Source organism: Nannobrachium achirus (genome assembly GCF_963921795.1).
Source record: "Nannobrachium achirus genome assembly, chromosome: 9".
Lineage (NCBI taxonomy): Eukaryota > Metazoa > Chordata > Actinopteri > Myctophiformes > Myctophidae > Nannobrachium > Nannobrachium achirus.
In genome coordinates, this window is record NC_137818.1 from 30,885,688 (window position 1) to 30,912,781 (window position 27,094).

General features: G+C 44.9%; 1 protein-coding gene across 1 annotated transcript; it reads left to right on the plus strand.

Annotated features, from left to right (window-relative positions):
* The first annotated feature begins 400 nt into the window (after positions 1 to 400).
* On the plus strand, positions 401 to 23,135 carry fignl2 (fidgetin like 2). The gene is made up of 3 exons (XM_080734328.1): positions 401 to 493; positions 2,819 to 2,964; positions 16,053 to 23,135. Exons 2-3 carry the CDS (start codon positions 2,940 to 2,942, stop codon positions 18,083 to 18,085), a joined length of 2,058 nt encoding a protein of 685 aa, XP_080590454.1. The 5' UTR covers positions 401 to 493; positions 2,819 to 2,939; the 3' UTR covers positions 18,086 to 23,135.
* The last annotated feature ends 3,959 nt before the right edge of the window (positions 23,136 to 27,094 follow it).

Here is a 27,094-nt window from a genome sequence, read left to right on the forward strand (position 1 = left end):
TCTCTCTCTCTCTCTCTCTCTCTCTAGTCTCTCTCTGCATCCAAGCTATAGAATGCAAGCCCTCTCTCTTTCAGAGCATGATTGGTCACCCCACACACACACACACACACACACACACACACACACACACACACACACACACACACACACCACACACACACACACACACACACACACACACACCTCCCTCTCCTCATTCCCTGCTTAAATACTTTTAACATAAAGAGAGAACAGGGGAGGGTGAGGGGGATGGGAGCCATGGGGGAGGGGAATTGTGTGTGTGTGCTCTGTTGTCACTGGCAGAGAGAGAGAGAGAGAGAGAAGGAGGGGAGCAAGCGAGAGAGGGAGGGAGGGTTAGAGTGAGTGAGTGAGTAAGCAGAGAGTTGTGTCCCATATGTGGAAAAAAGCATAGCAGTGTGCACACGGGTCTGGTCCACTCCAGGGATTATCCTCGCATTCTTAGATCTGATGGGGGACACGCAGGCATGAATAGGTAGGTTTTCTTGGCATGTTTATGTTGATGTACTGTCATAGCCCGCAGCTGTTTGACTTGGCTCCGCTGGCTGAAGTTGGACTGCCGGGGTTTGCTCCCTTCCGCTGTATACCCTGATCTAGGTAGTCAGCATGCTGAGATTACTTTCAAACTATGTGAACTCTTCTCTCTGAATGATTTCCCACTTGCCTGGGAAGGAGAGACTATTATGGTTTGGTTTTTTGGAGGCTTTCCTCTGTCCCTGTTCAAACTTGTGAGGACTGTTTGTCAGAGACATTAAAGCCAGCTCCAGCTATGGGTTTTTAGACTGTGTGTAGGACATGAAGCCTGTTGGCGTCCAGGGGCCGCCAGCAATGTGGTCATTGCATAATAATTTCTCTTCCATATGAATGGCACATGAATGGGTCTAAATAGTGATAGACAGTCACTTGTTTACCTTTATGCTTATTGTGAAATAAGTTATATTAGAGGCTATAGTTACTGCACTGGAGTACAGAAGCTGTACAATTATACATTGTTAGTGGATGAACATTTTTATCATGCTATGTGTAGGCTGATTTTTTTCTTTTTTTTTGGGGGGGGGGGGCTCTATAATTTGTTGTAGTTATTGTTTTAAATATGTAGTATAATCCATTCATTTAAATGGACATTGTCTTAAAGAGATTAAGTGTTATTGCTGAAAATATGTTTTTGTTAGAATTAAAAAGGCCATTCCTTCCAGCATTTGCTTTATTGTTGCCAGGGATTGTGATCCACCACCACCAGCCTGGAGCAAACAATTACATTTTGACATCTGCAGTATTGTGAAACATTTCGCTATTGACTGATATTAAAAATGCATACAAGCAGCCTTATTGTTCTGGGGTTGCTCTAGAGCAGTGGTTCCCAAACGTTTTAGCTCGAGACCCAAAAGAGAAATTAAACGTTTGCCCAGGACCCAAACTAGTAAAAACAGCAGATCTACAGTACAAACGCAAAGCGCCGTGTTGTGAGCTTGTAGATCGGCTATTTTCACTCACTTCTTAAACATTTGTTCTCCAATTTATGACATTTCTTAGATTTTTCTTTGATTTCTACATGAAATTACTGAAAAGAAATCATTGAATTTAGTTTTTCATTCATGAAAAAAATAAGCTTTTTTTGGGAATGTTTTTTTTAAGAATATTTGGAATAATAATAAAGGGACCCACAGAAATGTGTCCATGACCCACAAATGGGTCCCGACCCAGTGTTTGGGAACCAGTGCTCTAGAGAGGCTTTCCTCATATTAGAATAATACAATAGAAAGGATTAAATTGGATTTAATCTGTCCAGGGTGCGTGTGCTTGTATATTTACTACACAATGCTTGCTACAGTTTTAATGTGACTTGTGTATTTTTCTCCTCTTCGATAGTTGAAGGAAACATGTATGTAATTTTTGTTTTAATTACAAAATAAAATTAAAGCTAATTTTAAAAACTGGAGAAAATACGTTGTTTGGATGTATCCCATATACATTCAACAAGAGAGTGCTTTCCCTTCACAAACACAGAGAGTTCTGTTGAAATATCAAACACCCCGCAATGTGTAACTTGATCATTATTGGAAACATTACTTTTCCCCTCATCATTTTGCTCATGTGGCTCTAACAGTGTTAGGTGTCCTAAGAATGCAGCCTTTATTGCCCCAGTGCACAGAGCCATGGTATGCATGGGCTTTTTTGTGAGGCAGATTTAGAAAGCCCTCTTTAGAGCCTGGACGCTGCTGCTTCACAATCAGCTTAATGCCTGTCTCTAATGAATACCCCTGTGTGCTTCAATTTGGGACATTCTGTGTGTGTGTGTGTGTGTGTGTGTGTGTGCGCGCGTGTGCGTGCGTGCATAGTTGCATGCGCTCACCCTGTTTTTGTTACGCTGATAGGCTTCCCGGGCTGGTCAGTAATTCTATCATACCCTTTGGGTGAATTCTTGTGTGTGTGTGTGTGTGTGTGTGTGTGTGTGTGTGTGTGTGTGTGTGTGTGTGTGTGTGTGTGCGTGTGCGTGTGCGTGAGTGTGCACGCTTGTGCGCTTGTATGTGCGTGCATGTGTGTGTTTAGGTCTGTGTTGCTGTGTGAGCATGTGTGAAAGGGTTAGTTGACATGTGAATGTTTGTCCAGACATTGTGCAGCAGCCTGTAACTGGTTCTCTCTCTCTCTCTCTCTCTCTCTCTCTCTCTCTCTCTCTCTCTCTCTCTCCAACCTCCCCCCTCTCTCTTTCTGTCTCCCCCTTCGTCCCCCCTCTCTCTCTCTCTCTCTCATCTCTCTCTCTCTCTCTCTCTCTCTCTCTCTCTCTCTCTCTCTCCCCCAGGGCTGACTATTGTGGTGTCTGTGGGGGCACATGCCAGTGATGGACTACAGCCGGACAGACGCTAACCTTAGCTGGCTATCACGGAACAGCACTCCCCCTAACTAGAGACCAGCTCCACAGAATGCTGAGTCCCATTGTCCCCTATAGTGAGTACACTGCACCTTCTGACCACGTGTCACTGTCACAGAGAGTACCACTTGACTTGCGTTGGACTTTGGCAAAATCAATGGCTTTCTCCACAAAGTGGGAGTGAACGCTGTGCACTATTAGTTTGCACACAAAATGCACGGTTGGTCACACACAGTAAAAAAGAAAAGAAAAGAAATATCTTTGCTCTTTAACTGTGCAAAAGGGGTTTGTTGGCCCCGGTATGTCAGCCCGCGGAAGAGACGGATAGAGGGAAGCAAGAGAGGAGGTAGAGAGAAGGGTGGGGGGAGGCAGGAAGGTTGCAGGGCTGATGGCTTAAGCAGCACAAAGCCTGCGGTTCTGACAGTCTCGTGTCATCAACAACACAACTCGGTCCACCACGCATGTTGGCTCCATCCTCTTCCTCCCCCCTTCCTTCCTTCCTCCCCCCCCCCCCTCCTTTTTCTTTCTCTCCATGTCTTCCTTCAACACCAACCTAATAACTGACGTGTCCAGTTTTAGGTCCCCTTGCTTCAACCCCTCCCTCATCTGAGCCCAGCACTGGGACTCTCCAGCACAGCATTGTTTCCCAGCCAGCATGGGTCTGCCTCCGCTGCCTCGGCCTCAAGAGCGCTCTCTTTATTCCCCCCCCCCCCCCGTCTCTTTAACTCTTCTCAAAGGAGCATTATTGGCATGACAGTTACAAGAAAAGAGGGAGAAATCAAACAGAACGGTCAATTTAAAAAGTATTACTTTAATAATGGACGGCTATAAATCTGAGGATATGTTTTTTGTGTCCCTTATTATCCTAAAATGTATTGCGGGGGCAGTATATGAATTAGATGCCTGTCGTGAGTGTGTGTGTGGGTGTGGGAGTGAATTCAAACTGGACAAAGCAGCCATGACTAGAGGCATGACCAGATGTTTTAGGTTCTAGAACCATGACACTTTGTTTGTGAGTCCTTGGATGAGTCAATATTATAGTTTCGCAACTTCACAGTTGGAATTTGGGATTGTTGCCAGTTCACTAAGTACTGTAGTTGACCTCATGTGTTATTTTGTAGAGTATGTTTTCTCAGAAGTCGTTCTTGGATACATTTATGGCAAAGCTCTTTTCATAAAGATGTTTTGTTTGTCTCATAGCAACAAAAAGAACAAGTAGGTGCCAGCTAAACGATTAGTCAATCACACATTTTAGACAGTGTTTATATGCATGACTGTACAGTAATTCAGGCACCCTCCTCGATCAAGGCCACGTTAATGCATGTTTTATTGATGGCCACATTATTGTTAATACAACACTGTATGCCTGACGCTTTAATGCAGACATAAATCTCAGTCAAGTGTAAAATGATGACCCCATTGATGATGGTATTGTTATGAATGCAACATGCATGCGTTCTTGCGCTGCTTCCCACCATGGCGTGTTTCATTGGGAGTTCCATCTGTTCCCTGCACCCTGCTAGTCCAAACTGGCTGACCACTCGCTCCCATACATCTGGAGTGGACATGCACATCCAAGAATGTCGCAAACTACTGGAGGAATACTTAGCATGCCTTCAGAGCCTGCACACTGCTGCTCTGTCCATGCTGGACATTGCTTTTTTTCTCCCCCTTATAGCCTTTTGTCTATGATTTACTCCCTTGGTTAGCACGCACAATGCTGGTTTTCTTCTGCCGTGGCCTATATGCTTGATGTTTTCCTGTGTATAGTGTGGCTCTGTTCCGTGGTCCCGCAGCAGTGTTGGGAAAGTGTCGGAACAGGCTGCCAGTGTATAGCGTGGTGTAGTATATGTAGACAGAGGGATCGTAGGAACGGACATGGCAGTGTTAGGTACTCAAGGTATTTACTCTCAGACCAGTGACACACAAACACGCCCCTGTTCTCTCCCTGGCGACACTCGCTCGCTCGCTGTCTCTCCTTACAGTTTGCTGCCATGACTCAAATCTAACGAAGACGGACTTAGCATATGTGCAGGACATGCGAATAGTCTCACCTCCCTGTTGGAATCCTCTTTGCGGGGAACGCAGAGCATTCCTGCCCTCTTAACGTTGCTTCTGGCTCCTAGTATAGGCATTGTGGCCCGTGCATGTACTGTAGGTGCCTTCTCTTCTCATGTAGGGCTGTCACGATTATGACATTTTACATGACGATTCATTTTCTCCCAATTAATTGCGACTTACGATTTAATTGTGTTTTTGTCGTTGACAATTACATTTCTGTTTGGCTTTTAGGCTTTGAAGTTGCAAATGGTAGATATAACACATAACCTTAATATATAAAGAAATTACTGACATATTTGACAACTTTATACTTAAACAAAGAACATTGATAGTGGAAATAGCAGATCTACAAGCTCACAACATGTCGTATCGCATACTTAAAATGTATTTTTTAAATGTTTCAACATGGAAACGATTATGAAAAATAATCGCGATTATGTCAAATAATTGCGTTTAGACGATTATGTCATAATTGTGACAGCCCTATTCTCATGCACATTCGCTTGTGGACGTATCGGCACACACCCACAAACACGCCCACATGCACATTTTACATGAACATAAAGACACACACATGTTAACTCTTTTAGACCGAGAGTCCTGCGCTATCTTAGATTTCCCGTGCAGACAATGCGTCTGTGTGTTGGTCTGTTTTCCTCCTGGACGTGTCCGGCCGTACTCCCGGCCTCTGGCCTGTCCACGGGACTTCAAGCTGGGGTGAGCAGCAAGGGCCAAACCTGAGGAGTAACCTGAGAGAGATTCCAGGGGCCATGGATACTCCTGGAGGGATTTGGTGCAAAGAATCTGTAATCTGCACTTCAAACGCACTCTTAAATCAGTCCCAGGCCGCCAACCCAGGAGGGCCCTAACTCTTGTTGCTGGTGGGGCCCCTGCTGGTGGAGCGATACCTTTTCTTTTAAAACCAACACACACACGCACACACACACACACACACAAACCCACGTAAACACACATGCACACGCACACACACAGCATCTCCACAGTCCAGATCTGGCAGTTTTTATAGCTCTCCTCTGAGTGACCCCTCTCTCTCTTCTCTTTCACTCTCTCTTTCTCTTTCAGTGTGTGTTTGTGTGTGTGTGTTTCTTTCTCTCTTTTTCTCTCTATCTCTGAATGAGTTGACTAAGTCATGAGGCCGTTCTCAGAACATAGAATGTAAGAGTGGGTCTCATCGTGGCCCCAGAAGGGGAAGTTTGGAGGGCCACCCTAGCATCTATTCTCTCTCTACACCAGGCAGAATGGTGTTAGTGGTGCAATGGAGGGGTCTGTGAGGCCCTTGAGTAAACACAGAGACCGCTGAAGTGTGTGTGTGAATAAGAGCCTGGATCATTAGTGCAGACTGTGAATGGGCTCTAATTAGCCCCCTGTGTGTGTGTGTGTGTGTGTGTGTGTGTGTGTGTGTGTGTGTGTGTGTGTGTGTGTGTGTGTGCGTGTGCGTGTGCGTGCGTCCATATACACTCCAAAATCCTGAGTCTTAATTCAACTCTTATAGCATAAACATTTTCCTTTAAGGGTGGATTTAATTTAACAATCGCTGTGTTAAATTAGCACTCAGAATTTTGCTGTGTGTAAGACAAAGCGACTGTGTGTTTGTGTGTGTGTAATGTGTGTATGTGTTTGCATGTGAGTGTGTCCACAGAGCTGGAGGTTAGGGACCCAGAGACCTGTAAGGCTGTTGGCCCATCACTCTCTCTCCACGGGTTCATCAGCTCATTAAGGAAGCCTCGGCCCCCCGTTAAGGGCCCAATTAAGAAGCAGGGTGGCGAGGCTCATTTGGATAGTAACCCTCCACTGGATTCCTGAGCCAGCACAATTCAGAGCCCAACAATGATCCACATCGTTCGCAGCAGCGCAGCTAATTAGTAAATGACCACACTTGAGAAATAACGCGCCTTAATCGCTATGTCATTAGCCATTTGTAACGCAAGGGCGCTCATAAAACGCATAGCTACAAAAGGAACTGTGGACACAGAATGTATTGAGCTTTGTCCAACGCATGTGTGTGTATGTATGTGTGCGTACTAAAGGCTGATTTACACTTTGTTGCACGCTGGTGCTGTGCACCGAAAACGGCGAATCTACCCTGTCACAACGTGTTGCGTTGTGACACGTTGTGAGCTTGTAGATCCGCTGTTTTCCGTACCCGACATTGGCATGCAGCCAAGTGCAAATCAGGCATAACGGAAAGCTACAAATCCCCGAGCTGTCCATGTGCTCAGAGGAGCAGAGTGTAAGACACAAGAGCAAGAGGGGCCATGGGATTTGAACGGAAGGCAGGGAATGCAACATGCTCACTGGGAATGGAAGATTCTGAGGGAGGCGGGGAAGGAGATGAACAGAAAGAGAAGGATGAAGCTGAACAGGCGGAGATAAAGCAGAGATCGGGTGAGTGAGACAGATGGAGCGGGTGATTGGTCATCACAGAGCCTTAAGGACAGCTGTTCTTTGATATATTAGTGGACACAATGACCTAAAGCCAGCCTGCAGCCACAGAAAATAGGGACCCTGTTTTTCCTAAAGGGGAGGAGGGGGACGGGGTGGACGCCGGACTCCTGCCATTTGTGGATGTGCGTTATGGTCGTCATGAGGGGGGTGGGGGAGTTGTTTCTAAAATTACAAGCATGCATGAAGTGATGCATCTAGCAATTTATTCCGGAGTTTATTTCTGGTTTTAGAGAGTGCAGAGACTCCTGAGAGAGAGAGAGTGACATCTCAAAGATCTGTCTTTCTTTTCTTTTTTTCTTTTTTACTGGGCTATCATTAGCAATTCCAAACACGTTTGTCAATTAATCAATGTTTAACAAATGCCACCAAGTAGTTTGGCTACTGATTCCCTCTGCCCCCATCTGCAAAACAACAACTTTTAACGAAGCACTGAATATTCATTAGACTGTAATATATTGATGGCTTTCCCATTAGAGTTTAATTTTGGCCAATAAACTTTGTTTTCAGTGTTTAATGGCTTTTTAATGGGTAATTTTATGAACTGTGTATTTCAACGGGAGAGGACAATGAGATGTTATCGTTCCACTCGCTTGGGCAGTATTTCTGCATAACACACACATCAATGTATGCTGAGCACATTGTCGTCAAGTTGCGTCAGTCTTGACAGAGCCTTATCAGCCGTGCATTTTGGCAAAAGCAAAACTATATTAAAACCCATTAAGACCTGGAATTATTTTATACTTTAGCCATTGGAAAAATAGCAGATATACAAGCTCACAGCGCGGCTGCGAGCTTGTATAAAAATCATGAAAATCTGTGCAAATCTTTGAATGTATCTTTTTGGGTTAACAACTCTCTACTGTCACAAATGACGGATGAAATACAACACAACAAAACAGAATGTACAGAGGTCAAAGAAAGTAAGAGAGAGACAGAGACAGTGACAGAGAGAGCGAGATGGGGGGACGGGGGGACGGGGGGGGGGGGGGGGACATCCCTCGGTGCCATTGCAGGAGATAGGCTCCTATAGCTTCCTCCAGGGAGTGGGCCAGTGAGGTCTGTTTGAAAAGAACTGTGTCTGCTGGTGCTCTGGGCAGCAGGTGTGAAAACTCCAACAGGGCTCCTGCACTCTTCTGTTATTACATCTTTTTAGAGCCATGAAAGAGGGAGCAGATGACCCAGAGTGGGGGACAGAGTGTGAGTTGGGGGGGATTGTGTTTCTTTTGATTGATAGCAGCCCTGTGACTAATGCATAGATTTATAATAATTTTCCCTAGCAATGCCCAATTATGCATGGCAGATAAATTATGATGCCTGTTGTCCGGCGTTGGCTTCATCCCCCAGCTAATGGACATTTGGGAAGGGTCTTGTGAAATGACCTCACACTTGGCTTAACAGCTTTCTGGCCGTACCCCACCCCACAGGAGAAGGATATACAGCCTTTCAAAATGTGTGGGTGGGATAATGGCTCCCCTCTCACAAAACATGCCATTATGTAATTAGACAAACATAACATTTGCTAATGCACAATCACAACATTTATTCCGTGCTATACATCAGGAATTAAAAGCTTGCATCTTTGGTCTGTATCCTCTAAAAGGTGCCGGATGTTGATTGAATGTTTTTTTTCCAAGGAATAGCAAGTGGGGCTCCAGATGAGTGAAGCCCGATTCGTACTTTGTCGCATGATCGAGTCGCACCGAAAATAGAAGACCAACAAGCTCACAATGTGTCCGGAATGTGACGCATTGTGAGCTTGCAGGTCTAGGTCTGCTATTTCCAGTGAGCGACACCGCCGTGCGACAGAGCATAAACTGGGCTTGAGACACTGCAGACAATCTTCCCCTACGTCTCATCCTGCCGTGCTGTGAAATGTGGCCGGCCTCTCAGATTGGTGTTTTTATGACAGCCCAGGTAGTGTGCAGCAGCAGGATGACCACATCCTAGTGAGAATGCCCTGTTTTATATTAGTGCCATAAATCATAGCAGACTGTAGAACAGAGGACTTTAAGGGGCTCTGGGACTCAAAAGACAAATCAAGAGATCTGCCTTTGATAACAAAATCTCAGTCTGACTCTGGATGCATGTTGCTGTGCTCTTTTCAAATGTGTCTTTGTTTCTAAATAGTTGTAGGGCTTTCTTTCAGTTGTCAGCTTGTTGTTTATCAGCATGATCATGCATTCCTTCCATCAAGGAGCGTTTTAACATGGCTGAAATGTTTCAATTGGATTCCAGTCATACCAGCTACACCACCCTGAGCAGCATCCTTAAAAGCATTTACATGTATACTCTCCTATATTTCACCTACACTTTCTTTTAATTGTAGGTTGTCATTTCAAAACAGGGTAATGATGCAGGTAGACCTACATTTTTGCAGGTTTTAGTTACCCTGGCCTATGTTTAAGAGGTCTCTAATACCAGAGAGCACTCTCTGAACTGTTTACACAAAATCACACCTAGTACATAATTTTCCTTAGAATAGAAATAAAGAGTTTCTTGTTAATACTCTTTGTTGTAGACAGCCAATGACACATTCCTGTCATGAGCTGTTAATTGTTGCAATCAATTCCAGCTCTGTTTTAAGAGCTGCACTGTGTAATTTTAGGAAGGTGATGAGTAAAGTGGGAAGTAGGTCAGCTAATCGAGCCCCTTACACATTGCAGCAGCAATGCAGCATGCCCCTTTGGTTACAAGTGTTTCATAATAAGAATCCAGACACAAATATGTACACACTTAACAGATCTATAGATTTTAGAAGCGTGGCGCTGGACCTAGTGATGGACGGAGGAAGGGAAGGTGGAAATGGTTTGCTGTGGTCGGTAGATGGTGGAGTAGAGAGCTCAACCCTCAATAGGGCCCTGATTGGATTGATCCACGCCGGCGCTTTTGTTTACAAGCGACCTCTTCACAATCGGCGCGATTTAACAGCGCGCCATCCCAGTAGGCTTGTTGCATCCGTGTCCGTTTTTGTTCCTCAGGGCAGGGAAAACAAAAAGTGTCCAGGAAGGGAGAAGGGGAGAGGATTCCCAGGGGGATTGTGAAACAGCACCGGAGTACTCCAGGCTCTGGGCTTCCTGCCAAGCTCACATTTCAGCTCACCCAGTGCTACCCCTCACAGGAAAACCACAACACGACCTAGAGAACAGCCCGGCTCTTCAGGGTGATTTATACTTGGTTGCGTGTCGGAAATAGCCGAACTACAAGCTCACAGCGCTGCGCACTGCTATGTGTTGTGAGCTTGTAGATCGGCTATTTTCGGTGGGCTACACCGGCATGCGACGAAGTATAACGGGGCTCTCATGTGTGGGTTCGAAGCTGCTGCAGTTTCACTCAGTCAACCCGAGTTGACAGGGCAACTTTCGGAAGTGAGAAATATCCCGACCAGCTGATCGCCAAAACTGGCCAACAGACGTTAACACACTCCCCCCCCCCCCGGGGAGGCCTCCCAAAAGCAAAGCCTATTTCTGTTGAGGAGAGCCACTGTCTTCATCACGCTTTCCTACAATAGGATGCCGCTCGCACAGATCCCTCAATAAATCCCAGGCCAGCACAAAAGCTGTCAGTGGACCGCTCCTGAATAGATTAATAAGATTTCCATAATTAGGCAGGCCCCTGACAATAGGATCCTTCAGGCTTTGTCTCAGGGCCAACGCGATTGTCCGAGCCGCACACGTCTGCTGGACGGCCGTGCACTACAATGGTCTCACAGACAGTAAGGCGGTCAGTAGAGGAACATCTGTCTCCCGTGGGGCCAAGGGAACACACACACACACACACACACACACACGCGCGCGCAAATAAGAAAATTTTGTGTGCGCACATAGTATTTTTGTTATCAACGCCCCACAGCCAAGGTCTGTATTTGGTGGTAGATCTTGACTTCTTGCCAACCATCCTCCTCACATCTTTGCATAGAAAGTTGATGATCACAGCCAATTTATGTTGCACTTACAGCTACTTCAACAATACAGCTGAAATATGGAATCATTAAATACTCTCAACCCCTTAGAGATTGCGTCACAACGCAGAGCTCTCCTCATAATGAGGACAGCAATAAAAGCTTCCCAAATAATTGGAGTGTGGATAGAATCCATTTCATAATGTGCGTCTGTCCTGGACCATTTCTTATTAAATGTGAGCTTTTAACCATAATAATCCTTTGTTGTTATGAATATGGTTTGGTTAATATAGTTGGCTGCAATGAAAGCTGCTGTACTCAGAGTGTGCAGCTAGATACTGTGAAAGAAAGGTTTTCCTTACGGAACTGAAAAATGCATTGCAATGTGAGTTAAAGCTATTATATGGTTGCATACAACTGAACGGCAAAAGTCATAGATCACCTTCATAGTTCTCTGCAGAAGAAACATCCAACAAAGAAGTCTTTAACCTTGCCCAACACACACATTTTGATATTTTTACTTAATTTATTCTCTTGTGACAGTATTATATATTATACAGTAATTCACAACATTATAGTGTATTTTACTGTATGTAGTATAGACAAATATTAGATTTGATTGATTGAAGAATGTATTAGAAGTTTGCATAGGAAAAGGTACAGTTTCATGACATTACAGTTCATTGGTACAAGATCAACTAAAAGGATATGCCCAAGAAAGCCCACGGCTTATTAAATTGAGATCCTTTTTTAAACTCATATAACATTGAATGACAGACGATAGAACACAGTACTATGCAGAAGATATCATCAGAAAAACAGTCAAACAATGCAAAAAGAAATGGTATTTAGATTTACTATTTACAATAGAATGGTCAGAGGGAGGTAAGGATAGAAATGCAAAATAGATGGTATTTACAATAGAAAGATCATTGAATTGAATCATACATACACTTTAAGCTTATTGTTACAGTACAATACTACACTCAGTACGGACACTTTTTCTGGATTTTCTGATTCTAATCTTAGCTCTCTTACTGTGCCTCAAGTAAATTAATCTGCATGGCAGCTCTGATTTAAGTAGTGGTGTAGATTAGAGCTTGCTCAATTCATTGTGGAGCACTGATGCTCTACAAACCGCAATCCTGCAGAGGGCACGATCTAATTACAGGAAAAGAGCTCAACTGCAGTGCAACCCTGCTATGTGCACACAGTAAAAACCTGAGTCTTAATTTAACTATTGAGAGTGTAAAGATGAACACACACACAATTTGTTTGTTCTCACAAACACACAGCCATTAGGTTTGTGTGAACAAAACCATTGGCTACATAACATCACCATTGGGTGGAAGGAATACCATGTCCAAAAACATATTATAAATACATATATAAAATGTTTTTAAGTACAGTATTAGATCGGGCTAAGTGGTTAAATAATTTGTAAACCCACGCACGCACGCACGCGCGCGCGTGTGCACACACACGCACACACATATCTATCCAATGTTTTTAAAGACTAGTAAATACTAGTGTGTTCAGAGGAAATTACTTGATTGTGAGCAGGAAAAGGGTGACGTGGTGCTTTAAGATTTTGGCAGCTGGCCACTGCCAGTGATTTGGGGGTGTGTGGGGTAGTGGAGCGTTCTGTATTGCTGCTCTACTCTGATGATGAAGTGGACAGCAGTTAGCCCGCCTCGCAGAGCCCTCTAATGTCCGCCCCAGTCCGCTTAGAGAGGACGGAACGGGAGTGCCTGCTGTCCACTCTATCCCCGCCCTCCCTCCCTCCAATCCCTCCCTCCCCGCTGCAGGTTTTATGAGCTCCCCTGGGCTCCCATCCATCTCTGTCACACACAGGCCCCATTATTGGGCCCTGCTCACAAACTGGTTGGACTGCAGATGGGGAAGGGCCTGCAGGACATATACGGTTTCTGCAGCCTGGACAATGACCCGCGAGTCAAACCACAAAAATATGTGGTCAGCTGGGTGTGGAGGAGAAGCCAATGTCTTCAGTGTGTTCGTAAAAAAAACATTAAAAAAAAAAACACAAGTGAGCAGAGTCCTAGAAATACATTGTTTTATTTCCCCGTTGTGGTGGGTTTGTGTGTGGGTTAGTTGGAGCTTAGGGATCTACTTGAACTGGTTTGGCCACTGGGAACTTAAGGCAGTGGATTTGAATATGAAGGACGTGATAATCCAATGGCCATCTGGTCTGCTGAGTCTCATCTGACAGAATAAATAACAGGCGTAATCTGAAAACACACAGGTTGGTTTGTAAAGAAAAGAGGACAAAGTTTAGGAGAGAGCCACAGTCCAAGGGAAAGAAGAGCAGAATTGGTGGTAGTGGTTATCTAGCTTTGATTTAAATGGCAATAACAGAAGCGGCTCCACACAAACAGACAGAGCTATGAATAATGAATCATCAGGCATCCACCGAAGGCAAGGCACGCGGACCAGTAATGACGGCTTTTGCTTTATTCCTTTTTACCTCTCTCTTTCTGCCTGGAGTACTGCTCACCTCAGGCTACACTGTGACAGTTCAATAATGCCAAGTTATGCTTGGAATGTCAAGCTAATGCCCCAGCAAGCGGTGGCCCTAGACTTCATGAAATGGCTGATTCTGTAGCCATCATCATTTGATTTAATGTTTAGTGATTTGTATGTATATTGATTTACATGTTAAAATGGTATTGTATACAGTACATATACTAGTTATACATGTAAAAGCGCCAACTCGAACAGTGTGAATGTGTTGACCTTTTTTGGAAGTTTTAACGGCTGCAGTTGTCTAACATATAATCTAATGTACTGTGTAACAACATCACACAATATGGAGTCAGAATAGGTCTGTTAAAAGCCTCACTGGGGAAGAGAAACAACCTCTTCTTATGGTTATCGTCCGAACCGTGATGAAAAATATGATGGATCAATTCAAAACTCTTGTTTCCATCGCACTCTTCCATGGAACTCTTTTTTTCTGTACTTAGTTTGTACTGTGTGTGTGTGTGTGTGTGTGTGTGTGCATGTGTGTTTGGTGTGGACCGGCCATGATCAATCAGACCTCAGCCCAGTGGTGGAGTCAGCCAGGGGAACAGGCATTCCACTCTCCCAATGTTCCATGGGAGACCGTGCTGATGAATAGCACACTATGCTGCAATTCCCATCCCAACCCCACCCCCCTTTCTCTTTCCACTCTCTCCACACCACTGTCCACACACAGGGGTGTCGCACAAAATTCTGGGCCCTGGGTACAAGGATTCACTGACTGCAGGGCCCCTGTGCTTTAACTATTGAAAAATAGCAGATATACAAGCTCACAGCGCGGCACCGAGTGCCGCGCTGCGAGCTTGTAGATCTGCTATTTTTTGAAAAATCATGAAAATCTTTGAATGTTTCAAATCCTTCTGAGGTTTTTTGAAAAACCTATGTTTCTATGTCACTGGAGCTCAAACCTTTTCATGTGAAGGACCCCCAAAATAGTATGTATTTGGCCACGGAACCCCATCTCAAAATATTGAGTTCCAGGGACCCCCCAGAAGCAAAATTTGAGTTACAAATGTTCGCTTAAAAAATACATATATTCAAAGATTTGAATCAGTGAAAATCACACAATTTCACGTCTTTTCAAAAATAGCAGATCTACGAGTGCCGCGCTGCGAGCTTGTATATCTGCTATTTTTCAATAGCTAAAGTATAAAAGGATTAAGGCCCCTCCACCACCTTGGGCCCTAGTAACTCAGTCCCACTTTCCTACCCCTTGTGACGCCCCTGTCCACACACACACACACACACACACACACACACACACACACGCACTCTTCCCCTCTCGTCCCGCCCTCCCTCTGTCCAGCCGGACAGGGGGAGAGCTGGGTCTTTTTGGGGCTGTGGCGTGCGGTGGGCGGGTGGGTGGGTGGTGGCTGGGGAGGGGGGGGGGGGGGGGCAGGCATTCAGAGCAACATGCAGGGAGAGATAACAATAGGTCCTCTGGGAGACCTGCAGATGCTAGCGGTGCAGGGGATAGTGGGGTCTTATCAACGCTCTCCAACACGAGCTGGGGAACTACAAGACAACACCCGCAATCTCCAATCTCTCTCTCTCTCTCTCTTTCTTTCCTTCTCCCCCCCTCTCCCTCTTTGGGTAATTCTAGCTCCTTCTGCTACCAGGCATGACCGTAACACTAAAACACAATCTTTTCCAAACATGATGTTGAAAGCCCCCTTTTCTTCTGACTGGCTGTGAGAGGAGGTGGGGGCATTGCGATCATGTTGTCAGTCACGCCGCAAATCATCGGTGTTCATTTTAACCTGACGGTGTAAAAATGTACCTTAATGGAGTCTTACGGGTTCGTTTACTGTGCACTCGACACAATTCCACTGCAGAATACACGCTGGTGTGAAAACATGTATGTTGTATATGATGAGCCTGTGCCAATTTGATCCTATTTCCAGTATCTGAATCTGAATCACTTAACGGGATATTTCACTTTCAACCATGTTTGGAGTAATTTGAATGTCATCAGGCTTGAATCAGGCTTTTGTGAGCACCCCATCTTTTAAGTTGTTTGATTCAGTATGTACAAGATATTTGATATTCATTTTATCTGACAAGGCCCCTTCCTATACAAACCCATTGTAACTTGAAACTTCAAACTCCATTTTAACGGAGTGTCAGATTAAGATCAAGTTTTTGAGAAAATGAAAACTAATAATAAATGTCCTGTCTCCCCTGTGTGTGTGTCTCCAGGCCTTTATAAGATGCACTGGAATCCGGAGCATGCCCAGTCCCTCAGCCAGTGGCCTGAGCAGCACCTGGACGTGTCCTCGACCACCTCTTCTCCGGCCCACAAGTCGGAGCTCTACGCTGGCCGCGGCCGCGGCTCCAACAGCTACGCCTGGGCAAATGACGACATCTCCGCCCTCACGGCCTCCAACCTGCTGAAGCGCTATGCTGAGAAGTACGCTGGCGTGCTGGACTCGCCGTATGACCGGCCACCCACCGTGGGCGCCTACCCTGAACCGGGGCCCTTCGGGGGCCTCAATGGCCAAAAGACAGAGCTGGAGCCCTGGCCGCTGACTCACAGCACTGATGGCTCCTATCCCTTGGGGACCCCTGGGGGCCATGATAGCCTCTCGGGCTCCAAGGCTATTGTGGCCACGTCGGCAGGCCCTCCGGGGGCCAGCAGTGTGTCGGTGGTAAACAGTAACCTCTCAGACTCTGGCTACAGTGGCAGCAGCTCCTGCAGTGGATCACACTCTGGCGACTATCCCCCAACCTACAATGGCACCTACCTCTCCTCAGGGTACTGTTCCCAGCCCCCTGCAGCACTTCCCCCTGCCTCCCTCCACACTCTCCAGACCGCCCCGACCCTGGTGCCCAGCTACAGCCCTACCACACCTGTCTACAACTACCCCCCCAGCACCTACCCCCACCAAACCAGCCTTGCCCCTAGCTATAGCCACCCATCAGCAGCTTATCTTCCCTCTGGCCTGGCAGCCCCAACTCCCCTGGCGCCAAGACCCACGGTGGTGGGAGGAAGTTACAGCTACCAGGCGGCCAACCTTGGCACCGTCGAACCCGGAGGGACATTAAAGAGAAAAGCATTTGAGATGAGTCTGGAGGAGGATGAGGGAGGCGACGCTTCTCGCTACAGGAAGTATGGCTATGACTCCATGAAGGCTGGGGGAGACTCGCCCTACAGCGTGAATGATAAAGGAGAGTGCCGGGGAAACGGTTTCAGCACAAGCGGCGCAGATCCTCAGAACTTCAAGCCCAGTAAGGCCTCCCCACAACCCCTGGTGTCGCCTCAGTATGGGGTGGCAGGAGAGTACAGCCCCCCTGCGGGCCTGACGGGGGAGAATGGATCAGGGAAGCAGGGATTCTCCCAACAACAGCAGCACCGCTCCCAGGCCCACAAACGATGTGGCCAGACTGGGGAGACCGTGAAGAGCCCAGATCCCAGACTCCTGGACTTTGTCAATGGGGACCTGTTGGACTGCAGCCCAGCTCTGGGGTGGGGGGAGCTGGCTGGACTCACCCATGTCAAGGCAGCACTGGAGGAGGACCTGCTGTGGCCCGTCTTGAGGCCCAGCCCAGCAGTTCGGCCACCCAGAACCGTCCTGCTGTTTGGTCCCCGGGGAGGAGGTAAGACCACACTGGCTCGTTCGTTGGCTTCACAGCTGGGGGCTTCCTTCTACCGGCTCAGTGGGGCCATGCTGGCCTCAAAGGGGAAGGCGGAGGCAGAGCAGGTCCTGGGGGCTCTGTTGCAAGTGGCAGGGGCCCGGCAACCCTCGGTGGTGCTGCTCAGCCAGCTGGAGGCTATGGAAGAGGAAGGGCTGAGGCAGACACTTCTGGCCACCCTAGAGAAGGCCCAGGCAGGGCAGGTCATCCTGGTGTGCGCGACGGGCAGGCCTGACCTGCTGCAGGACGCGGTGCATCGCAGCTTCGCCAAGCGCTACCATGTTGGCCTGCCAGATGTGGCCATGCGCAGACAAGTGCTGCTGCAGGCGCTGTCACCCCAGGGGTGGAGCATGAGCGAAAGGGAGCTGAACGCCGTGTTGCAGCGCACTGAGGGCTTCTCTGTGTGGGAGCTGTTGCAGCTCAGTCAGCAGGCTCTTTCCTCTGCCTCATCGTCTGCAGGGGCCATGCATGGCCTGGCCGCACCCTCCACACCCCCTGCCTTCACAGACTTTGAGAATGCCTTCTGCAAGGTGCGTCCACATGCCACCTCAAAAGAACTTGACACTTGTATAGAGTGGAGCAAGGTGTATAGCCACTGAGACAGCTACCGGTAACTGTACTGGGACTGCCCTATGACCCTGTTTTTGCTTTGACATGACAAGCCTTGGGAATGTTTTGTTGTTGTTTTGTAATTACCTATTATGCAGCTTTTGCTGTTTTTTTTGTGCTGTTTTTGCTTTTGCTAATGAATATAAACAATATTTTATTTTTTCCCAAAGAGAGAGAGAGAGAAAGAGAGAGAGAGAGAAGAAGAAAAAGATGAATAGGCCTTGTTGAGTTGGGCAGTGTGTTAAATGTTTGGCCAATGGGAAAACTAGACCATTATTTGGGTGCTTTCAGCTAACCTGATTAGCCTTGGTCAAGGACACAATCAGTTATTAGTTGCTAGGTGACGTGGTCCAAGATTATGGATAATCAGGGTTTGGGAAATCGCCCCTTTGACTGCTACTCTCAGGATCCTATTTATTGCCAATCCACTACTGGTATCCTAGTTTGATTTGGCCATCTTTTATTGTCACTGATCATATAAAGGGCTTGGAGCAACAAAATGTAAAATTATTTTGACCAAATACATGTATAATCAGCAACGGGCCAGCATTGTATTTTTCAAAGCAACAAGGTCTTCTATCATGAGTAATAGTAGACATAATCCTCATAGCTTCTCACCAAATCATAGATGTTAGCGTCAGTTGTTATTGTACTGGAAAGAAACAACAACAAATGACTATTTTTTGTGTTTGTTTGACACACAACACATAGCCAATAAAATGTTATGCTCAAGAAAAAAGAAAAGACAAATTCAGTCCTCCTCAATGTAAAAATCCTCCTCCACTTTCAAGTGACGCTGAATCTGGTCTGGAATCGCTTTCTGCATTACAACTCACTTTCACTGATCGGGAGAAGTCCTTTTACAGAGCGTCTATCAAGGTGGACATTAGCCCGGCTTTTCTTCATTCATTTTTTAAGTTGATAAGCGAACTGGTCATCATTATTCCTGTTGCCAGAGCCCAACATAGTTTCTGTGATGCGGTGACACTGAGGGGTCTTTACTCTTGTCTGTTAGGACTTACAAGCTTGCTGTCCCTGGGGTCACAGGCTTCAAATCTGGCAAACATTTTGTCTGACTCCATGAAAGTTTCTGATTAGCGAACATTGACGCGTTGGTGAAAGCATCATCATCATCATCTTCTTTGGGCGTGGCCTTCAGAAACTCTGGCAGTTATCTTGGGAGGTTCTGGCTTCTGGAACTTTGGTGTCATCCACCATGATCACCGTGCCCTCCAAAATTGATGTTCTCCCTCAAGACATAGAATATCTTGAGCAATATGTATCAGAGAACCCCTCTTCACAATGACACAACTATGCCAACGTAGTTTGTTGTCCTTACAGATTTCATCGCCAGTAGAGTTAGATTTCAGCATCCACTTTGTCAAATAAATACCAGTGACCTTGTTGGTGTGTGTTTTCAGAGAGCTTTGTTGGCCATTTAAACACATCCTCGCGTATCCTTCTCAAGGAGACGCTTGGTGGTGAATTGAGAAGAATTGAGTCCCCCACAAGAGGCTGGACTTCCCCACAAGGGTCATCTGCTCCTTCCAAACTGGACTCACTGACGGGATCAGCAAAACTTGACAGTCTGTGGAGGTTGACTTACAGTATGCTGTGGCTCTCCTCTCTGATGGAGCGTTATTGTGACGCATCCATTCTCATTATAAACAGTGGAGGTCGGCTTTTCCATTTGAGAGCATTTTTTAATTCCTGATCTCTCTTGGGATTAAAGCTGTGCAAACACCTTGGCAGGAGAGTTACTATATTTTGTGTCGCCTGTCGCATGAATGTTGTGCTTTTGGGGGAAGGCCGTGAGGGAAGGACTGGTTGGTACCCGTAAATGAATGACCCATCTTTGTACATCCAATCTGGAAAGGCCGTTTACATTGTGGGTTGTGGGTACATCCGGCTTCCCTGAAGTTGCCTGAAGTCCTTGTCCGGCGTTGGCCAGATGTTCAAAGTTCTAGAGTCTTAGTTGTGTCTCCATGGAGGGAGCATGGCAACGTTCATAAGAGTGGCAGATATGACAAGAAACCTTGATGTTGCACTCTGTAGCTACTTTCCTTCACACCTTCACTAGATAATATAGTCCTTGTTCGCCCTAACCACGATACCTTATGAACGCATCTCGCCAAAGCATTGTGAATCTTTGTTTGCACTGGATTTTTAGGGGCCCGCTCCCACCTGACCGCAGATGTCGGAAACGCGGGGGGAGACGTTGGCCCATTTTATCATGACATTCATTTAAATCTGGTCTTGAGGGTGTTATTTTTCAAAGTACGCAACATCTCCTCTTTTCCAGGGCTTAATACTTCATATATTTGCCACTTCCCAAGAATTAACTGTTCTGGATTCACCTTGTATTCCTACTGTACTGCACACTGTTTCTAGTTAAAATACTTCATGTATCTAAATAACCTACTAATGGTACTATACTCACACACAGAACGGTACTATGCACACAAAAGATGACAGTATTATTTTGTGTTACTGTGCATAATCTCCACCAAATGTTCTTTTTTCGTTGTCCATCTCACATTCCTCATTGAGTGCAGTTTTCCTGAGAACTCCCAAATAGCCTACAGCCCTTACCCACCCACACGACAGGCTTCTCCAACAGTATGTCTGCTTTCTCTTTCACTTACTACTTTTAATTTTTTTAGTATGTAGTCTTGTTTGAAATGCTCAGGAAGAATTTCTTTACCTCAGAAATAAGAAATAAAGAATGTATGTAATCCTAGGGTCTTAGTAGAGCGGTGCCGAGTGAGACGGAAGCGTGATTCATACTTAGTTGTATGCTGGTGGCGCATGCTGAAAATAGCCAGTCGTCAAGCTCACAACACGCCGCTTCGCAATGCGTTGTGAGCTTGTACATCAGCTATTTCGGCACTCGCCGCGGTACGACTGAGTATAAATTAAGCGGGAGAGTGGCAGGAGAGACCTGACACAGTCTTGTAATACCCACTGCAGCTGTGCTTTTACCTCGGGAGAGAAACTTGAAAAATGCTACAAAGAGTAACATTGAATGTAATTCAGGTATTTCAAAGGATATTTGATGCCATAAATCCATGTTTTTATTATATATGAATATATAAATATGTTTTTTCTTTTCTTTTCTTTTATCCTTTATTTTTTATGTAGATTTTTGGTGGAGTGATGGATGTCTTCAAGAAATGTTATGTAGAGTACAAAAAAAAATACCCCCCTTTTTTGTTGGACAAACTGCTGATACGTCTCCATCGTGTCGCGTGTTTACATACTTCCGTACATGCATGTGTTACGGCTGCAAAATAGTAGAAAATGAAAATGTAAATAAAATACTCAAAATCACCCATATGACACCAGAGCACAAAATAAATATTCAGATAGACTTAAAGTAAAAACAAATGATTATACAGTATCTTCTGTATCCATCATCTAATCCAGTAGTTCTCAAAGTGGTGTACAGGGAATCCCAGGGGTCCTTGAGGGGGTTCCAGGGGGTCCCCAGCAAAATGATTGAATATAGTTTCAAAATCAGTTTAACCACATGAACCCAATTTTATACTTTGGCTATTTGAAAATAGCCAATCTACAAGTTCAACGCATCATGAGCTTGTAGATCTGCTTTTATGTTGGAAAAAAATGTCAATTTTAAACATTTTAACAAGACAAATATTCTCTTATGGCGGTCATTTCCTGGCACAAACTCATTTCACATGGGAGTCCGCAGACAAATACATATCAATTTGGGGGTCCTTGACATGCGAAGGTTTGAGAACCACTGATGTAATCCTACATTTCAAACGCTGATTGCCACTAATGCGTCCATATTGCAGATAAACCCCAACATGTCGACAATCCAGAGAAAACCCTCTTTTCCGGGCCAATTTTAACAAGCTGGAAAAAACGTGGTCACTCCACTGCAGGTATATTGAGGTCATGCTTATTTGACTGTTGCCATGGTCCCGAGGAGGTACACAAAGAATGATGTAATATTTCCCTCTCGCCCCCCTTGTTTCTTTTCCCTCCTCGTCCCTCTTTGTGTACCCCAGTCGGTCTCTCATTAGATCGGATTGCCCCCAGCCCCTATAGCCCCGGCAGCCATGTGGTCCACTCGTCCTCTCCAACACACCCAACCCCCCCACACCCACACCCACCCCTTCCCCAGTACTCAGTCCTCCCGGAGTGGCCAAGGTCTTGATTGATGTCCGGCAACCTTATATCACCAATCAGCCTTCCCCTCTACAGCTGGTGGCTTCAGTCATGCCATAAAGCCAGATCAATCAGAGTGACCCCCGCTGTGCATATTGATCACTGTCTAAGAAACTGAACACATATACAAATTACAGGACAACCCCCACCTCCCAAGCCTCTAGCAGCCACTCATACGATAAGGTTCATATCACTGCTATCAGGCAGAAACCTTGTATCTCCATATTTCTACTTTTACAGTCTTTTCCCCCCGTGAATTCATCCCCTACTTCATGTTGCGCAAAAGTAGTGAAAATAGCTGAACTGCCAGCTTGTAGATCTGCTATTTTAGCTATTTTTGAAACCTTTTTTACAGTGAAAGTTGTCATATCTATATCTGTGGATGTAAAAAATATGAAAAGTATTAACAAGAGCTTCAAACTAAATAATGACATCCATTATATCTATTTCCTGGAAAAGGATATAATGGACATACAAGGTTTCTAGCCGAGAGCGACAGTTATAGCACATTATTCACATGTAATTAGAGAGATGAAATAAAGGTATGGTAGAGTCACTTCAGAGGATCATACAACATACACCTTTATTGATCAGTGTTATCAAAAACCAAACAGTTTGTCCAACAAAATGGGCTTTCGTTAGCTCTTTTGATCTCTTATCACGGTAATTTTGTTCTTGGTTCTTGTACATTTTCTGTAACCATTTCTACCTCATTTTTGCGACATATTGTACATGAAAATATTTATTTCATGTCTTTTTTGATGTCTGTTTAAAAAAAAAAGATAATGTTCTTGAACTGTAATGGTCTACCTCAGAAAAGACTGTATTTTAAGAGATGACACAATATTAAACAGAATATGTCAATACTGGACTGTGGCTATTTATTTGTTTTTAATGACATCATCATTTAAGGGACTGCAATTGGCCAGAGTGCTGAAGTGACATCCTGGAGGTGCTTACATCACGTCACCCTACCCTTACCCTGGTGTGACCTTAATGTTAAGGTCAGCTAAGTCACTTAAACTAATTACCAAATCATTTAAAGTATCAACACACTAATGAACGTTTTGTTTGTTGTAACATGTGCTTGGAATGATGTCACACAACAACCTACACAGTAAAACCCAAACCAAACCAAATGGACGTGGCGTACGCATACACACACTGAGGAACACTGAGTCGGCCTCTGTGTGGGGAAAAACAACTATTAATCACAGAGAATGCTGAGCATTTTATTTATTTCAACACTAAACATCAACAATTGCATTATTGCAGTCTTTATTGCAGAAGTGTGTGTGTGTGAGAGAGATAGAGGTTTGCAGCCAAGAGAGAGAGAGAAAGACAGAGTGCATGTGAAAGTATAGTACAGTATGTGTTTGTGGCTCTATGTCCAGAACAGCAACAGAGGCACTGTGCTAGCACACCCCTGAGGCCCCGAGCCCAGCACAGGAGCACAGAGGTCCTTCATCCCTGTCAGTGTCTGTAAACAACAGCCTGTCCCAGCGGCCTGCCCCTACGCTATTCCTGGGCTTTCCTGACATCCTTCAAAATCTCAAAACTAACCCAGAGTACAAGTAAATCAGACAAACTCCATGGACAAAGTGGTGAAAGTTTAGTAGAGCCCTGAAATAGTATCCCTGTCCCTCCTCTGTTATGAATAGCGGTGTCAAAGCCGAGTTTGAAACATCTGTGACTGAATCCCAGTAGAACAGTGGTGGTGCCGCTGATGACAGAGTAATTAATTGTCTAATAGTGATGCATAGCTCTGTTATGCCCACAACCTTGTGCAGCGGCTGCCCTTCATCGTTTGATGAAGGATAATTGTTCCTGCAGCTGTTTGAAAATTCTTTTCTATATTTTACTGTCACAAACACAACAACATAACGTGTAGAACAGCTTAACCTTGGAAAAGAGTGGAGTGAGCTGCCAATGCAGCCGACAACTCCGGAACTTTAACGCGGACCTATTCCACAGTTTTACGTTCTTCAGGATTTCACACACTGTAGATGCGGCAGTATTCGACACATGAAAGTGACTCTGTATGGGTGGATTTAGTTGACTATATAATATATGGACTACAACTATTATTATGTCACATATTATACTGTAATTGTACTATGTCATCAGAAAAATGCCATTCTATACATTACATGATGCCAAAAATACTACACGTAGTGTTTGTAGGAACAAACACAGACCTACAACAATGGCCAAGACGTTATTAAACCGGGACATCACACATCTCTTATGGAGAACAAACATATGCGTGTTAACAATTTGAGTGTGTGAATTATGTCTGTTTACACACTAGTACACGCCCAAATTCACAAAACTTTACAAGGGCCTGGGACAGTCGTCTGACACAGGTCCTGGCGTAACCCTCGAACAGTGTTTCTCAACCTTGTTTTGGGCCAGTGCCCCCTATCCAATATCCAGGTCTCTTACCGCCCAGTTAAAATGTAACTGAGAAAACATCAGATTTTACATACTGTTGCTATGTGATTATTATGTCATTATTGGTCACTCATCATGTTCAGTATCATGGTCAGTATCATCAGGGTTTGGTTTTATGGTTAGGTTTAGGCATAGTTTTACTGAGGTTAGGTTTAGGGTTTGGGTTAGGTTTAGGCATAGTGGTTAACATTCACCAGGTTAGCATTCACCAGCGTCGGGCAGGCTAGCATTTCACCAGGTTAACATTCACCCGCGTCGAACAAATGGAACATCGAACAAATGTTATGTCGAAATATCGACACGCTCCCACTCCCAGTCAGTAACATGTCAGTATAATGTCACATGATGCTGACATGACATGATACTGACATGATATTGACCACAGTGACTAATAAGCCGAAAAGAATCTTAACAATTAGAGTCCATAGCCTGGACATCGAGAAAGGCCGGCAAACCTGGGTGCCCAGAGCGGACAGACGGTTCTCTACTCTTTGATTGAATATTCATTAGCAAGTTTGGAAAACAATACGGCAGTACAGTTACACATGCAAGCTATAAACCTCTCCTTCACTACAGTCAGGAGAGCCTCTATAGCCTTCTCCGATCAAGGAGAGGTGGAGACGGAGCTTCACTTCTTGACCACATGTATGAAGATTGTGACACAAGAAAAGGGTGAAACTTAGGCAATCCCCTACTTGTTGGGTGAGAAAGCCTCACAATGCATCATGCTGCCAAGCGGCAAGCGCTGTGTGAGCTTGTAGATCGGAGAGAGATTTGGTGTAGATTGAAACAGGCGGTATAGATGCACTTCCCCACTTCTAAAAGTAGCACTACATCCCTGATCATAAGCTTGTAGATATAAGTATAGAAATAATCGCAGTGGAAAAAGTATGTTAGTTTTCTCTGAAATGTAAAAATATTAATTTTTTAAGGAAAAAGGTAGTGTACTTAAAGTACAAGCACAGTACTTGAGTAAGTTTACTTACAGTTTCTTTCCACCACTGTGAGTCAGTGCATACATCGAGTACAGTTGCTGAATAATGATCTGCCCTTGCTGTCCTAACTGATTCCTGTCCTCCAGGAAGTCAATCATTCGCTCCTTCATGCTGATTGGAGGTAATTAGGCGAGCATAGATTTTAATTGGATAATAAAAGATGCTAATGAACTGTTGTCCTATTTACTCATAATCTGGCAAGAAGTGTAAGGGCACAGCTCAGCCACGTTGTGCACATTCCTGTACAGGAGACAATGACTGTGCAGATTACATCATTAAAGTACTACATTGATTGATTGATTGATTATTTTATTAGACAAAAATGGAGAACATTACAAGTATAGTCAATACAATTGAAATGTAGTACAGTACAAGTAAGCTACAGTTAAACACCCTGCCTAAAAGGAACACCTCAAATAAGACTTTTTACAGTCTTTTTTTACGTTGAAAGCCCTCTGTATTTAATTCATGGACATAATAAATAGCAAGCAAAATGCAAAAAACAACAATAATATTGCAGTTATAAAAACACTATATATACAGTATTTGGGAAAACAAGGGGTGGGGCTAAGGTAAGGTAAGGTAAGGTGCTCACTTCTCGCCTGTCTATGGGAGAAGTGATAACTCTGGCCTCCTGAAAGGTGAGTTTTCAGGGCAGTTTTGAAGGATGCCAGCGAGCTACATGTTTTAAGGGAGGTAGTCAATGAATTCCACACCTGGGTTTCGGTGTTAAGGAGAATTTACCCATATTTGACTTATGGGTTTGTGTTATCAGATCATTGTGTGCGCTCCCTCTGGTGTTGTGGCTGTGGGTGTAACTAACGTTTTGGAGATGTTTGGTCAGATATGCGGGTACTGAGGGGATGCAGGGCAGATTTGCGTTGACTATTTTGAAAGTCAAACCCATTTTTAGTTGTTTACCCTGTCTTCAACGCTGAGCCAACTTAGGGTAGCAAATGTGTGGGAGAAACATGGGACATTGGCCCCAGGTCGAGAAGTAGCCTAATCAGTTTGTTTTGGGAGGTTTTGGAGCTTAGTCTTTAGTGATTTTTTGATGTTGGAGTACCATGAGGTGCAAGCGTAGTCAAGTGTTATAGTTAGTATCAACACTTGGATATTTGGTTGTGGTAGTGAGAGTAATTGTTCTCACATTTGGTATGGGCTTCATGACTTCCCCTGTTACAAGGTAATGAAATAATGTGTCCAATTATGGATATAACTGTTGCAATGTACCAAACAGTAATTCAAGCACTTTCTTAAGCTTTCGTTGTGGAATACCTGACTGAATCTAATCTAAGATGCTTCAGACATGTGTTCCGCTGGTACATGTCAGTATCACTATTATTCATATCCCCA

What these genes read in the sequence shown, in the direction of transcription:
- fignl2 (XM_080734328.1), top strand. Translation starts at nt 2,940, where the DNA reads ATGCTGAGTCCCATTGTCCCCTATA. An exon ending in GAGTCCCATTGTCCCCTATA is followed by an intron (nt 2,965 to 16,052) that starts GTGAGTACACTG and finishes GTGTGTCTCCAG; the next exon opens with GCCTTTATAAGATGCACTGG.